Source organism: Lacerta agilis, chromosome 5 (assembly GCF_009819535.1).
Source record: "Lacerta agilis isolate rLacAgi1 chromosome 5, rLacAgi1.pri, whole genome shotgun sequence".
Lineage (NCBI taxonomy): Eukaryota > Metazoa > Chordata > Lepidosauria > Squamata > Lacertidae > Lacerta > Lacerta agilis.
The window spans coordinates 6,011,714-6,025,915 of NC_046316.1; the positions used below are offsets into that span (position 1 = coordinate 6,011,714).

Consider the following 14,202-nt stretch of genomic DNA (forward strand, 5'->3'; position numbering starts at 1 on the left):
AAAATAAAAACACAGGGTTGTTGTGGTTGAGAGCCTTGGAGAAGAAGGTGGAATAGAAATGCAACAAGGTAGAGGTAAAGGTAAAGGGACCCCTGACCGTTATGTCTAGTCACGGACGACTCTGGGGTTGCGGCGCTCATCTCGCTCTATAGGCCGAGGGAACCGACATTTGTCCGCAGATAGCTTCCGGGTCATGTGGAGAGCATGACTAAGCCGCTTCTGGCGAACCAGAGCAGTGCATGGAAACGCCATTTACCTTCCCGCCGGAGCGGTACCTATTTACCTACTTGCACTTTGATGTGCTTTCGATCTGCTAGGTGGGCAGGAGCAGGGACCAAGCAACAGGAGCTCACCCAGTCCCGGGGATTCAAACCACCGACCTTCCGATCAGCAAGCCCTAGGCTCTGTGGTTTAGACCACAACGCCACCCACATCCCAATGCAACAAATAAATCACAAGGTCTGCATCCTTACTAGATATTACACACACAAACACATACACACACAAATCAAAAGGAGGTCATCATAAAAGCAGGAACTTCTGACTGAGTACACCTGAGTAGTCAGACACCTTGGCGGCCTGCCATCTTCTTCCCCTGCCTGATGAGAAGCCTGAACTGACCCAAGACAGGGACTCCACATTCCCCCAAAAGAGGACTAAATGTCCCAGCATGCCTGTGACATTAATCACATCCACTCCTGCCAAGGTGAAAAGGGGTGTGAGTCACACCATGTTCCCACCTGGATAGGAGCATGATGCTCCACCAAAGAAGTGGAGTGACCTTTTGCTCCTGTCAGCTCCCTCTTCTCCTGCCCCAGAGAAGTCTAGGGGCCTCGCTGGTGGGGAGAAGCAGTGATGAAAAGTGCTTTGGGTTTTGTTTTGTTTGTGCACAAAGCACTGATCCTTTATACATCCAGACATCCCTTTCAAGGATGAACAAAACGATGTTTGTTTGTTTTCATTTCCAAGGCAAACTTTGGAACTAAGTCTAAAAGGACCCCTTACCTAGGTCCAGTCGTGTCCGACTCTGCGGTTGCGGTGCTCATCTCACGTTACTGGCCGAGGGAGCCGGCGTACAGCTTCCGGGTCATGTGGCCAGCATGACTAAGCCGCTTCTGGCGAACCAAAGCAGCGCACGGAAACAGCGTTTACCTTCCCGCTGGAGAGGTACCTATTTATCTACTTGCACTTTTGACGTGATTTCAAACTGCTAGGTTGGCAGGAGCTGGGACCTAGCAATGGGAGCTCACCCCGTCGCAGGGATTCGAACCGCCGACCTTCTGATCAGCAAGCCCTAGGCTCTGTGGTTTAACCCACAGCGCCACCTGGGTCCCTGGAACTAAGTCACAATGTGTTTAATGAGCCTTTGTCCCAAGTAACGGTGAACAGCCTGAGCTTTTGAAATAGCTGTCAATTGTACACAAATGCAGAGCTTTTAACAACTCAATATCTAGAAGTTTTCCTTGTACTAAGCATAACTCTTTTCTTCCCATTACTGACATATTCATTACCATATCTTTTTTTTAAAGAAGCCAACCACTATTTACTTACGATGTTCTGAAACAATTTATACCAAAAGGGGTCAAATTTAATGGCCGCATCTAAAGAAAATATCATAAATAGAGACAGTGAAAACAAAACAGAACCGGCAAGATTTAAGACACATACGCTCATAATTTAAAGTTTGACAAAGCAGAGCATTATTCCAGGGCATGAGGTGCTGACGGCTCGGAGACAATCTCTGCCGACTCACGGAAATGCAGCCAAAGATTAGAAAAGCAGAGTTTGAGAGACAATCAGGAAATAAGCAGTTTGGGAACAGCTGTCTCAGAGAAACGGAAGAATGGCATATACAAAAGAAAAGGAGGAATAAAGATAACAACAGAAACTGTCAACATGAGGAAAGGGATGAATGGAGAATTGAAAGCATCCTGGGAGGAAAATATACCGGTATCTGTTGGAAGCTTCCCAGAGTGCCTTGGGCAACCTAAGCAGATGGGCATGGTACTACTACTGCTGCTACTACTACTACTACTACTACTACTACTACTACTACATTATTTGTCCAGGCATATAACACTGGGGAACATTTTTTTTTCCTGTTGCATGAGATTTTTCAACTGTTCTTATATGTTCTTTCAATGCTGATTTCAAATCTAAAGTCGGTTTTGCTCTGTAAGCTCTAGGTTTTTTTTTGCAATTCATGTTTTTCACTTTTCACCATAATCTTCATTTTTCACAATGCAAGAATTCAATATTTTATTAACCACATAGCCAAAGTAGTAGAATATGAGTATAAATGTAAGTGACTTATATAGCATTGCAACTGACATATTGGAAAACATGACACCTACCGTCCCAGGCCTGGGATATGGAATCCTCCCATCGTATTGCACCCAGCGGTGATCCGCACTCTCCTTGTGGGCATAATGTCCATTGAAAACAGCTCGGATATCGGCCATGCTGTACACACAGACAGCAGAGCCCTTGAATACAGAGCTGCAAAAACAGAAGCAAGTCGTGAGTGCAGCATATTCAGCTCAGCACCTGAAAACAACTGCTGCTTTCTGACTATCGGTCGAATAAAGAATTTGTATGTATGTAAAACAACTGCTGACTTCAAGATCAATTTACGTATCAAACTTTTAAAGTGAACAAATCATTCTTTTTTTGCATGATAACGACAAATTCCCCCATAAGCACATGGGGGACTTTTTGGCAAGTGAAAATTACATGCTCCGCCATTTGCGTGCCGAGGTCCCCAAGCCACCCCTCAAATGAAACACACTTCACACAGAGATTTAAGTTTAAGGTTTTTTTGGCATAATTTCGGATACAACTTTATTAAAATACAAAATGCAAACTTTATCCCAATCGAAGAACAGAATCCGAATGGTGGAAGGGCACCGGCGGCGGGAGGTCTCATTGGGGAAAGAGCGCCTCGGTTTAAGAATGGTTTCGGTTTAAGAACGGACTTCCAGAACGGATCGACTTTGTAAACCGAAGTACCACTGTATTCTCCTTCCTTCTTTTGCACTGAGCCACACCCGCGAGACTCATAAAAACGTTGAAGGCTCAGCTCTGCAGAGGCGTAGCAAGCCCAAGTGGTACCCGGTGCGGATTATTATTTTTTGTCACCCGCAAAGCATTTGTGCCGCAAAGCATTGTGGGGGAATGCAAAATGCTCACTGTGACTTGAAGGGGTGTGGGCGGATGGTACTCCAGGTCCAGGTGGACTAAGTAAAGCAAGTACAGTTAATGCTTTTGCAGTGCTGTGGTGAGTCCTAAGCCCAAAGCCACTGGATTTGCTCTGGCTTGTGATTGAGGCTCTAGGTGGAGGTGCCAAATGTCACCCCTTGAAGATGGCGCCTTTGTGCCCCCTGAGAGGGCAGTGCCCTGGTGAAATATGCCAGGTTGCTGGGTGGAGTCCTGGTTGGGCGAGCTGTGCTTCTGTGGCTCTTCCCAGCAGGAAGGAAAAAGCAAAGTGTGTGCTGTGTAAGCCAGCTGCTGCACTGAGCAACTTATGAGTTGTGGGGTGGGCATGCTGAGAGTCACCCCTCCTCCCCTGGAACCCGGGGCGGACAGCCCCCTGCCCCCCCTAGCGACGCCCCTGCAGCTCTGCTTCACTAAAGTGGTTTCCAAAGTCTACAATTTTTCTTCCATCCTCCCCAAACCTCTGCAACATGCAGGACATCTGTGGCAGGAAGAACATAAGGTTCCTTGATAGATAAATTGACATGGCAAGGCTTCCCAGAGGCTTGAAGCTACAAGTCATTAACTTAAAAGTATTATAGTGCAGAATCCGCTGACTGCCTCTAGATTATCATGTATAGTGGACTTCATAATTAGGATTATAAAACTGAAATAACGCTGGGTTATTACGCTGGGTTTGATGGAGATAAATAAAAGGATGACTGAGTTTAATTGATAAACACCGAGAATAGTAAACAAAATGATAGAGGCTAATTTATTTAAGATGTACAAAGCCTTTTCTTTTATATATAAACAGAATGTATTTGTTATATTTGTATTGGTGTATGAACATTGTAATGTAAAGCTATGTCATATGATGCAATAAAGTTAAAAACCTTAAAAAAAAAAAGGATTATAAAACTGAAAGAAGGGTCGGGAACTAGCAGGCCCTGGGCTAAATCCGCCTGTTTCAATTCCCTATTGCCAATTCTGAAGAGAAAAGAGAGGCAGGGATGAAATGCCTGCGGAGAACCTCCATTTCTCACCAAGTTTTTTGTCAAAGTGACCCTCCCTCAAAAATAGTTTCTGACCCGTGGATTGAAGTTGGAATCCATCTTATAGGGGTTCATGAGAGGGGAATGGTTGGTGGGCTCTGCTGAAGGCCTGGCCTACTGGCTTGTAACCCTTGCAGAGTTTTGTTCAAATCTTGAAGAACAGAAGGGATTCCATGCTAAATGGAACGCTGGGCTTGGACGGCGGCCATACGTTATGTTTGTATCTTGCCTTCCCCCGCAAGAGCTCAAAAGTGCATTTTCGCCTCAAAGCGTGACGGTGAGACCTGTCAGGGCGAAGGGAACGTGCTTTGGCCAAGCCTAATAGCTGGATCTTGGACTCGAACCTTGAACTCCCACATCTGAGCCCAGCACTTCATCTGCCACACCAATTGGCTCTCACTGGGGGGCCACTGAGAAAACCACAATTTCTCCGCCTGCGCTTACCTCCTAAGGTGGTTGGGAAAAAGGCAAAATAATATTTACTGTAATCCAATCTGAGGCCTAGCATTGCATTATAAACCAGCCAGGGTTCTCCAAGACGCTCCATTTTAGTTTGCACACAGATTTGGTCTCCAGGAGTAAAGCATACCTGGTAGTAGTGAAGACACCATAAACCATAGGATTTCTTTCATCTCTTGTAGAAAGTAAGAACACGTCTTCTGCAATGGAGAATATGTTGCTTTTAAAGTTAAGCATGTAGGTATTTTCTTACTTATATGCATTTTTTTTCAAATTTGCAAACTTTTGGCTAACCCCTGGCAATAAAGCAATGGCTTTCACTTTTTAGTTTCTATTTCTAGGCATATAATTTACTATTTCCCAGACACTATTAGTACACTTCACTAATACACTCCAAACCTATAACTGCAAATTCTGTACACGTGATAATAAATAACAAGATGAAAGATGAAAATATCTCTCTTTTTTTAATAATTCCAGTGGCACCTAAAAGATCAACTAAATATAGTAAGCTTTCAGGGTATGAGCTGAATACACACTTCGGCAGATACTCTGAAGCAGAGGCACCGTATTTTTCACCCCATAGGGCGCACCGGACCATAGGGCGCACCTCGTTTTTAGAGGAGGAAACACACACACACACACACACACACACACACACACACACACACATATGGTTTTCCTCCTCTAAAAGCCCTGTTTTTTTGAGGATCAGCTAAAAGTTTTGCAGCTTTTTTGCAAAGGGGAAAGCCCTGGTTTTTTTGAGGATCAACTAAAAGTTTTGCAGCTTTTTTGCAAAGGGGAAAGCCCTGTTTTTTGAGGATCAGCTAAAAGTTTTGCAGTTTTTTTTTGCAAAGGGGGAAAAGCAAAGAGGAAAAGCTCTGTTTTTATGGGGTTCAACTCACATTTCTGCAGCTTCTAAAGGAAAGGGAGCCTTTTCTACAGTTTCCAGACAGATAATCTAATCAGCCAGTCACATGTAGCTGGGGAAACAAACAACCTCCCTCTGCAGCACATTAAACAAAGGAGGGCGGGGCTGAAAGGGAGCTGGGACTCTTATCTGTCTCCCGATCTCTTGCTGATCAGCTGCTGAGCGGGGTCCTTTCAACACCCCCTTTTCTCTTTGTAAAATAGAAAGCATGATCCTCTTTTGGCGCCTGGGCAATTCGGCTCCAGGGACCACCATTCGCTCCATTAAGACGCACAGGTATTTCCCCTTACTTTTTAGGAGGAAAAAAGTGTGTCTTATGGAGCGAAACATACGGTACACGTGGCAAGCCTCTGTGCCTGCCCCTCACTGCATACAGAATACAACATGTGGCAAGATGTTGTGCAGTTCCTGCAATCTCCTCTTGTCAAAAAGTATGGGAGCAAGTAGCTACATGCGGAGTGTGTCTCTTGTGGTACCCTACACTACACAAATGTTGGGCAATGTGTGTGCGGGGCCCACAACAGGCTGTGTCAACCAGTCTTCAAAAGCAGAGCAAAAAACAAACAAACAAACCCTGAAATAAAAGCTATCAAATTTGTAAATATCAGTCCGTGTCCGAAGTCCTGAAAGGGCTCCATGCTTATGCTTGGCAGGCACCCAGCTTAAGCCATTTAAGCCACTGTGTGATGGAATGTTGTGATTCAGAGTTATTTTAAACTCCGGCTCATTCTTTCCCCTTTGGGACTGAAAAGCTTGTAGACACAGAGTTGGCCAGGTAGACATGAGGACCTGATGCGGGAACATCCACAGTGGTGCCTCAGTTTAAGAACAGCCCTGTTTAAGAACGATTCGGTTTACAAACTCCGCAAAACCAGAAGTAGTGTCCCGGTTTGCACACTTTACATTGGTCTAAGAACGGAATCCGAATGGTGGAAGGGCACCGGCAGGGGCAAACGGGGCGTCGCTACATAGTATGGCGCATGCATCATATGTAGCAACACTGCACATGCGCTGTACATAGCGGTTTGCCGGCAGCGGCGCTCCAGCTCTGTACGGACGGTGCCAGGATCCTCTGCTTGTGGCTGTAGCCGCGAACGGAGGGATCCCACCGCTGTCTGTACGGTGCTCAAGTGGCGCTGGCAGCAAACCGCTATGTACAGCGTATGTGCGGCATCGTTACGTACAGCGCACGCGTGCGTGTACATAGCGGTTTGCCACTGGCGGCGGGATCCTCTGCTCACGGCTGCAGCTGCGAATGGAGGATCTTTCACCCCCCCCCCAGACATGGCACCTGGGGCGAACTGCCCCCCTTTGCGATGCCACTGGACACCCGCAGCGGTTTAAGAATGGTTTCGGTTTAAGAACGGACTTCCAGAATGGATTAAGTTCATAAACCAAGATACCACTGTATTTTCCTTCCTTCTTTTGCACTGAGCCACACCCACGAGACCCATAAACACGATACAGTGGTGCCTCGCTAGACAAAAATAGTTCGTTCTGCGAGTATTTTCGTCTAGCGATTTTTTCGTCTAGCGAAGCACCAATGCAAATAGCGGTTTTCGCTAGACGGGAAAAAAAAATCGTCTTGCGAGGCAGCCCCATTGACAAATTCGTCTTGCGGGGCAGCTTCCGCTACACGAATGCCGTTCGTCTAGCGAGTTTTTCGTCTAGCGAGGCATTTGTCTAGCAGGTCACCACTGTACGTCCTCCAATGAAGGCCCAGCTCTGCTTCACTAAAGTGGTTTCCAAAGTCTACAATTTCAGGCATCGGGTAGATGTTGGAATGCTCCCCTACAGCACTCCCCTCCCTTCAAATAGAAAGCTAGCATATAAGGGGAAAGGGTTCCAGCCTAGCCTTTCCCTTTGCATCCTATTATTCTATGTGCAAGGTTTTCCGTTTCTTAAAATTCAAATGTATTCACTCATGTGAGCCCCCACTTGCCGTCTAGATTGCCACAAAACGCGAGGTGACCGGCTCGGTTTCTAAGCACAAGTCATAAACAAATCTATCCTCTGGGTTTGTTGTGTGCCGCTTGCTTTTCCTGTACAAAGCAATACAGACGCCAAGGCTCCGTTTACCTGTCCAGGCATGGTTGGAAACCGCTTGGCTATTACTCACATGCTGTTGCAATTAGTAGGAGTAAAAGTGTTTGCTCGCCCACAGGATGCTTGTTTGCAGAGCTTTGTGTAACATGTTATGCAGGTGTCCCAAAGGGCTGCTCTTACTTGGCTGTCGTGAGGAACCACATGGTGGAAATCTTTGCGTTTAGTAAGATTAGTGTGCAAAGAGGCGGCCAATACAGGACCCAGCTGCATGTCTAAAGGGAAGCCAGAACTTTGGCCTGCTACTCTCTAGATATATTTTACTAGCTGTACCCGGCCACGAGTTGCTGTGGCTTAGTGTGTGAAATTGAAAAGAAAGGAAAGAGAAGGTGACGTTTCGAAGTTGTCCACTGGAGGGCGCTATATTGTTTTGCATAAAATCACGTTTTTACCGGTGAAAGGTGTGCTATCTGTACAATGTAAGTACGCACAAACACTCCCATATGGCCATGGAACGTTGTGTCCAAATTTCAATGGAAGCGGTCAAGCGGTTACGGAGAAAAGTGATTGGTCACAAACATCCACCTTTTACATTTTTTATTTTATAGATGACAACAAAACCTGCTTACAGGGGTCGCCTTGGATACTGTGCCACAAAAAAGTCCCCTAAAAACCAGGGGGCTGTTAGTTGACCTCTATAGAGAAATATTGCACTATACACATTTTTGTTCCATATTGTCTGTCTACGTTACAGCTGAGCCCATTTTGGGGGGCAATTTGGGAAGAGAGGGTTTAAAGAGATTTCCCTGCCCCCAGTAGCAGCTACTTTCGAATGAAGAGAATGGGTTTATAGAGTCTTGATCTTCTGTGATTAAAGAAGGGGTGGGAGAGAGAGAGACAACCACTAAAGCGGAAATTCACTTACGTAGCTCGTCAAAATGTGTAGCTGCTCCCTCCGGTCCTGGGATCGAGCAAATGAGCCTGGCCTTCAGGAAAGTGGTCCACTTGTTTATCAGACTGCGTTGGCCCCCCATGTCGTTCTGATGGCAAAGAAATAATGTAATTTAATTTCTGCTGGAAAGAAAGGAAGGCCTTTACCTAAACAGCTTGGGAAAAGGCAGGCGTAACATGCCTGTTTTCTCCTTCAGGGGGGAAAAAGATTTGGAAATGAAGAGATGATACAGCATTTTCTACACTGGATTGGAGCAGAATACTTATCTGCAGGAGATTATTATTATTATTATTATTATTATTATTATTATTATTATTAAAGATTTTCTTGATTTACAAAAGTGTGTGCAATGTCTCTCTCGTATTTTTTTCCATGTAACATTTTTAAAAATCAGTTTTGGTTGTTGAGGCATTAGGGAGAGAAGGGGGAAAGAGGTGGGTGGGATGGGTGAGGTGGGGTGACGATGTTTCTGTTTTAACAAGCTGAGCAGCCATTTGTGGACGAGTGGGATCACAGGCACCCAGTGTACCCCCAGCACAAACACCTCACCTTTCTCTGGGCCTGACATAGACAGGTGGGCTTCTTTTTCCATATGTAGGCTCCATTCTAACACAGGTAGACCCAACTCATACAACTAATATGTCTCCTAAAATCCTGGTAGCACCTACGCAATGGATCCTTTGATGGTTTTTGAGTAGAGCCTGGATGGCCATCTGTCATGGATGCTTGAGCCGAGTTTCCTGCACTGCAGGGGGTTGGACTAGATGACCCCTGGGGGTCCCTTTCAGCTCTATGGTTCTATGAATAGCAGCACCAGAAAAGAATATCTGAGGGGCAGGGGGGCGGGAAGGGGCTGTTATAAGCAAAAAATCTGCCCTTATTCCCTTATGGGGTACGCAAGAGCCCCTTTTAGTTTCTCCATCGGTAGGAGAATATAACAGAGGCCAACCAGAGAAGAATGAGAAGCAAAGTCTTTATTTTCACTGTCGCGACAGGGTCCTTTCCTCACACACAGGTGAGCAGGGAAGAACCTCAAACAAAGGACTGCTTTTCCTTAAATACAAATTTGAATTTCCCCCACGCTGGAGTTCAGCCCACCCCCAGAAACCTCACACATACATCACAGAAGGGGTGTAACCCAAGCCCCCCCCCCATACATTATGGTTACATCATGAAAGGGGAGGTCTGGTGGCAGTGATCTGAGCATCCTGGACCCTGCCCCCTGCCTCCTCTTTCCCTCCACCAAAAACCCATCAAGTGAAACAAAAGAGATATTTACATTTCCCTCTTTCCCAGCCAAGTTAATCACACCCTTTTCTCTGGCACTCAGGTATCAGGATGCCAGGGATTATCACCCAGGTAGAGGGCTGCTGAGTAGCTGGAGGGACAACCTCCCCCCTCCCCTTTGTTCCTGAGACAAAGAAATACCGTATTTTTCACTCCATAGGGCGCACTGGACCATAGCGCGTACCTCATTTTTAGAGGAGGAAACAAGAAAAAAAAATTGGTTTTCCTCCTCTAAAAACCCTGTTTTTTTGAGAATCAGCTAAAAGTTTTGCAGCTTTTTTTGCAAAGGTAAAAACCCTATTTTTTGAGGATCAGCTAAAAGTTTTGCAGTTTTTTTGCAAAGGGGGAAAAGCAAAGCTCCTTTTGCAAAAGGGGAAAAGCAAAGAGGAAAAGATCTGTTTTTATGGGGTTCAACTCACATTTCTGCAGCTTCTAAAGGAAAGGGAGCCTTTTCTACAGTTTCCAGACAGAGAATCTAATCAGCCACTCACATGTCGCTGGGGAAACAAACAACCTCCCTCTGCAGCACATTCAACAAATGAGGGCGGGGCTGAAAGGGAGCCGGGGACTCTTATCTGTCTCCCGATCTCTTGCTGATCAGCTGCTGAGCGGGGTCCTTTCAACACCCCCTTTTCTCTTTGTAAAATAAAAAGCATGATCTTCTTTTGGCCCCTGGGCAATTCAGCTCCAGGGAAAAATACGGTTTTTGGTCAGTTGGGAGTCAAAATGGTGTGAGGCCTGTCTGCCTCAGACATGTGGCCTTGTCTGCTTGGCATACTTATGCACATTTATTATATATATAAAAGACCCTGATTTCTTACAACACGGCAAACAAAATATCTGATTGGGGGTGAGCTTTGTAACAACAGGATAAACTGGATCTCAGGCATTCCTTGTGATTGTAGTATTGTACCTCTCTTTGGAATGACCTTCTCAGAGAAGGGCACCTGGCTGATAGCCTTGCAACTTTTTATTGGACTCCAACAATACCTGGAGGACCACAGGTTAATCACACCAGCTCCAGACAATTGAACACAGATGCAGAACAACTGCACGCTGTACTAACAAGACTTGTCTGGGATATGTTTTTCTTAACTTCATTTTTCATCTCAGTTCCGTTCTTTAGTTCTTCCCCTTTCCAACGGTGTCTATGCCCTGGACAGCTGATGGAAAAGCGTGTTCTCCTTCCTAGAGAGCACGTGTTGCGATTGGGGCCTAGCAAGACACCCTGCTGCAGTTGTGGGGTGGGACTTAATTAGCTAGCCAAGGATGCTGATAGGGGCTTTTGGGGTTGTTGGGGAGAATTGTATGTTGCAAATTTTGATAGACAGTGCAGGGGTTATATATTCTGGGTGCTCGCAGCACCAGCCCCTCTTTGCTGCGTGCACCGGACCTCCCACCCGTCCCCCCCTCGTTTTGTAGGTGTGCGCTTTGACCTTGCTATGCCTGTCATGGGGTCGTCTGCTTTGTGGCAGGGGCCTGGTAGGAATTTTCCCAATTGGCTGATTGGCTGTGGCCATTGGGTTTTGCCTACTGCGTAGCAATTAGTCACAACTTGTAAGGTTGGTGGTTAGGCATTGGTTATTCAATTGGTTGGTGGAGGGGAAGTGGTTGGCCGTGCCTGCCCCTCCAATGCTGCTGCTGCTGCGCGGGGAATTCCATTAAAGGAATCCAGGGGCTCTCCATGCTTGTCCGTCCCTTGGTCATGGGTTAGGGCCACGCAAGAGCCCCTGGGAACACTAGGGGAGAGGGAGGGTCCTGGCCACCCCGACCCCAATCCTCTCCTCAATGTGTTTTCCCCTTTGCTGTCTTCCACCAGGCGGATGGAAGCCAGCCTGTCCCCTGGATGGGACTTATAGTCAAACCAATGCCTAAGAAACCACTCACATGTTGTAATTTAATAAAAAAAAAGTTGTGGCCAAAATTATGCCAATAACCTTAAACAAAATTCCTGTGTGCGGTGTGAATTATTTGGGGGTGGGCTTGAGGACCTCTACATGCAAACAAGAGGTCCTCAATCGAATGCAGGGGGACAGCATTGGGCTGACGAGTTGATAATCTGCCTTTGCGCACCTTCTCCCAAAAATGTACATTTGGCCACAATGAATTCAGACTATAGGGTGCCGCAGGGCTCTTAGTTGTCTTTACAATAAACCTCATTATATTGCTAGATAAAGCTCTTAAGGGTTTTCATTTCGCTACGAATAACAACTTAATTAGCACCTACTGCTTAGTAGTCTCTTAAACTGTAAGGAAACCCCAGCGCTCCACCTACAAGCGACTCCTTCCAAGGAACAAGGAAGTACCTAGCGAAAGTCTGCTGTTCACTTGTGCCTGGGTGTTAGAAGCACGAACAGGAAGGCTGCCAAATGTGAGGGAGATATTTAACCTTGGTCAATTACTGTAAAACTATAGTCACATGGAAAAAATCTGAACTGACTTTTTCGGGAGGGGAAGGAAAAGGTAATAAGAAATTCAGGGCAATTATATGCCAGGGAGACAATGTAACTATCTTGTAGACCATCATGAACAGTTCACCATTTCTCTGATCACGATCGTATTTGGCAACAAGAACTGGATTAATGGCACAGAGCTGCCTAAGAAAAACACACCACTTTCAGAAACATCCTATTTTAACAGTCAGACCCAAGCTGATGCAAGTTTTGAGTCCATCAGCACCTCCTATGAAATTTAGAATCACATGGCTGGAAAGAGAAGCACATGTGGCTGGAATTCCTTGTTTCTTTATATCTGGTTATCATAAATTTGGGGTGGGGGCCTTTTCCAGCCTTTGGCCACATTCAATTCCCCCATGGGCAAAATGTGTGGCACGGGTGGGCCAGAGGGGGGATGGGGAGGGAGAGACAAAAGGGAGCAGAACAATGGATGGTGTGACTCTGACTTTCAGAGAGAAGGCTAGATTCCAGCCATGTGAAAGCAAGATACAGGTTAAGAACAAGCTTCAGATTCAGCACTTGAGGAGGCCACAATGGCAGCTGTGGCCTGTGAATCCATAGAGAGGACTGAGGACTGGACAGAGAAACCCTTATGCATTTTCTTTTTCATGAAACCAGCAAAACTTCCTCAAACAGGAGTTTTCTGTATGCGGGAATATGGCGCCATGTGAACTGTACATTTAAAGCAGCATCACACCACTTTAAACAGTCTTCCCCCAAAGAGTCCTGGGAACTGAGAGCTTTGTTGTTGTTGTTCAGTCGTTCAGTCGTGTCTGACTCTTCGTGACCCCATGGACCAGAGCACGCCAGGCACTCCTGTCTTCCACTGCCTCCTGCAGTTTGGTCAGATTCATGTTGGTAGCTTCGAGAACACTGTCCAACCATCTCATCCTCTGTCATCCCCTTCTCCTTGTGCCCTCCATCCTTCCCAACATCAGGGTCTTTTCCAGGGAGTCTTCTCTTCTCATGAGGTGGCCAAAGTATTGGAGCCTCAGCTTCAGGATCTGTCCTTTCAGTGAGCACTCAGGGCTGATTTCCTTCAGGATGGATAGGTTTGATCTTCTTGCAGTCCATGGGACTCTCAAGAGTCTCCTCCAGCGCCATAATTCAAAATCATCAATTCTTTGGCGATCAGCCTTCTTTGTGGTCCAGCTCTCACTTCCATACATCACTACCATAGCTGGAAACCATAGGGAAACCATAGCTTTAACTATACGGACCTTTGTTGGCAAAGCAGTGAGAAAGGAGAAATAGACATTTCCTCTCTTCCTGTGTGCCCCATGGCAATATGTGCATTGTACAGGGATACATCACACACCTGTCAATGGGAGATATGTGTCTCTCTCCCACTTGAGTATGATCTACAAATGTAGGTAGGGGAAAAGCCAACGTGTTTTGCTTCATCTTCATTGAGGCTCATGCAGTCCACACCAGCCAGGTATCATAATTAAGCTGTACTGCACAGAACACAGCCTGCAGACTTTGCAAATCACAACCACGGAAAAGAACAGATGCCAAGGGGGAAATTAAGAGAACATCTGCAGCTTGCCATTCCTAAATCTTACTGTAAGTAAAAATGACACACATCAAGAAGGAACATCTGAATGCATAGGAAGTTTTCTGCACATCAATCAATTCTGGAGGACACTGAGAAATTCAAATGCATTGCAGTTTAAAAGTAATAATTACAGAAAGCAGCTGTGTAAGTCAATCCAGACAACATGTGGAATTTGAAGAAGTTGCTTATTAATTGTGCCTGCAGCAAGTTATGCAAAGGCATCTATCAAAGGAAATTCCTGGCAAGAACAGCAGGAAATAAATGAAAAT

General features: G+C 45.9%; 1 protein-coding gene across 1 annotated transcript in view; it reads right to left on the reverse strand.

The window, feature by feature from the left end:
• Nucleotides 1-14,202, reverse strand: part of SEMA3D (semaphorin 3D) — a 203,712-nt gene that overhangs the window by 55,484 nt on the left and 134,026 nt on the right. Inside the window, exons 9-11 of the mRNA XM_033148347.1 lie at nt 8,606-8,720; nt 4,837-4,906; nt 2,355-2,499 (exon numbers count right to left, since the gene is read on the reverse strand). Coding sequence (XP_033004238.1) covers nt 2,355-2,499; nt 4,837-4,906; nt 8,606-8,720 — 330 coding nt within the window. The remainder of the gene's footprint in view (nt 1-2,354; nt 2,500-4,836; nt 4,907-8,605; nt 8,721-14,202) is intronic.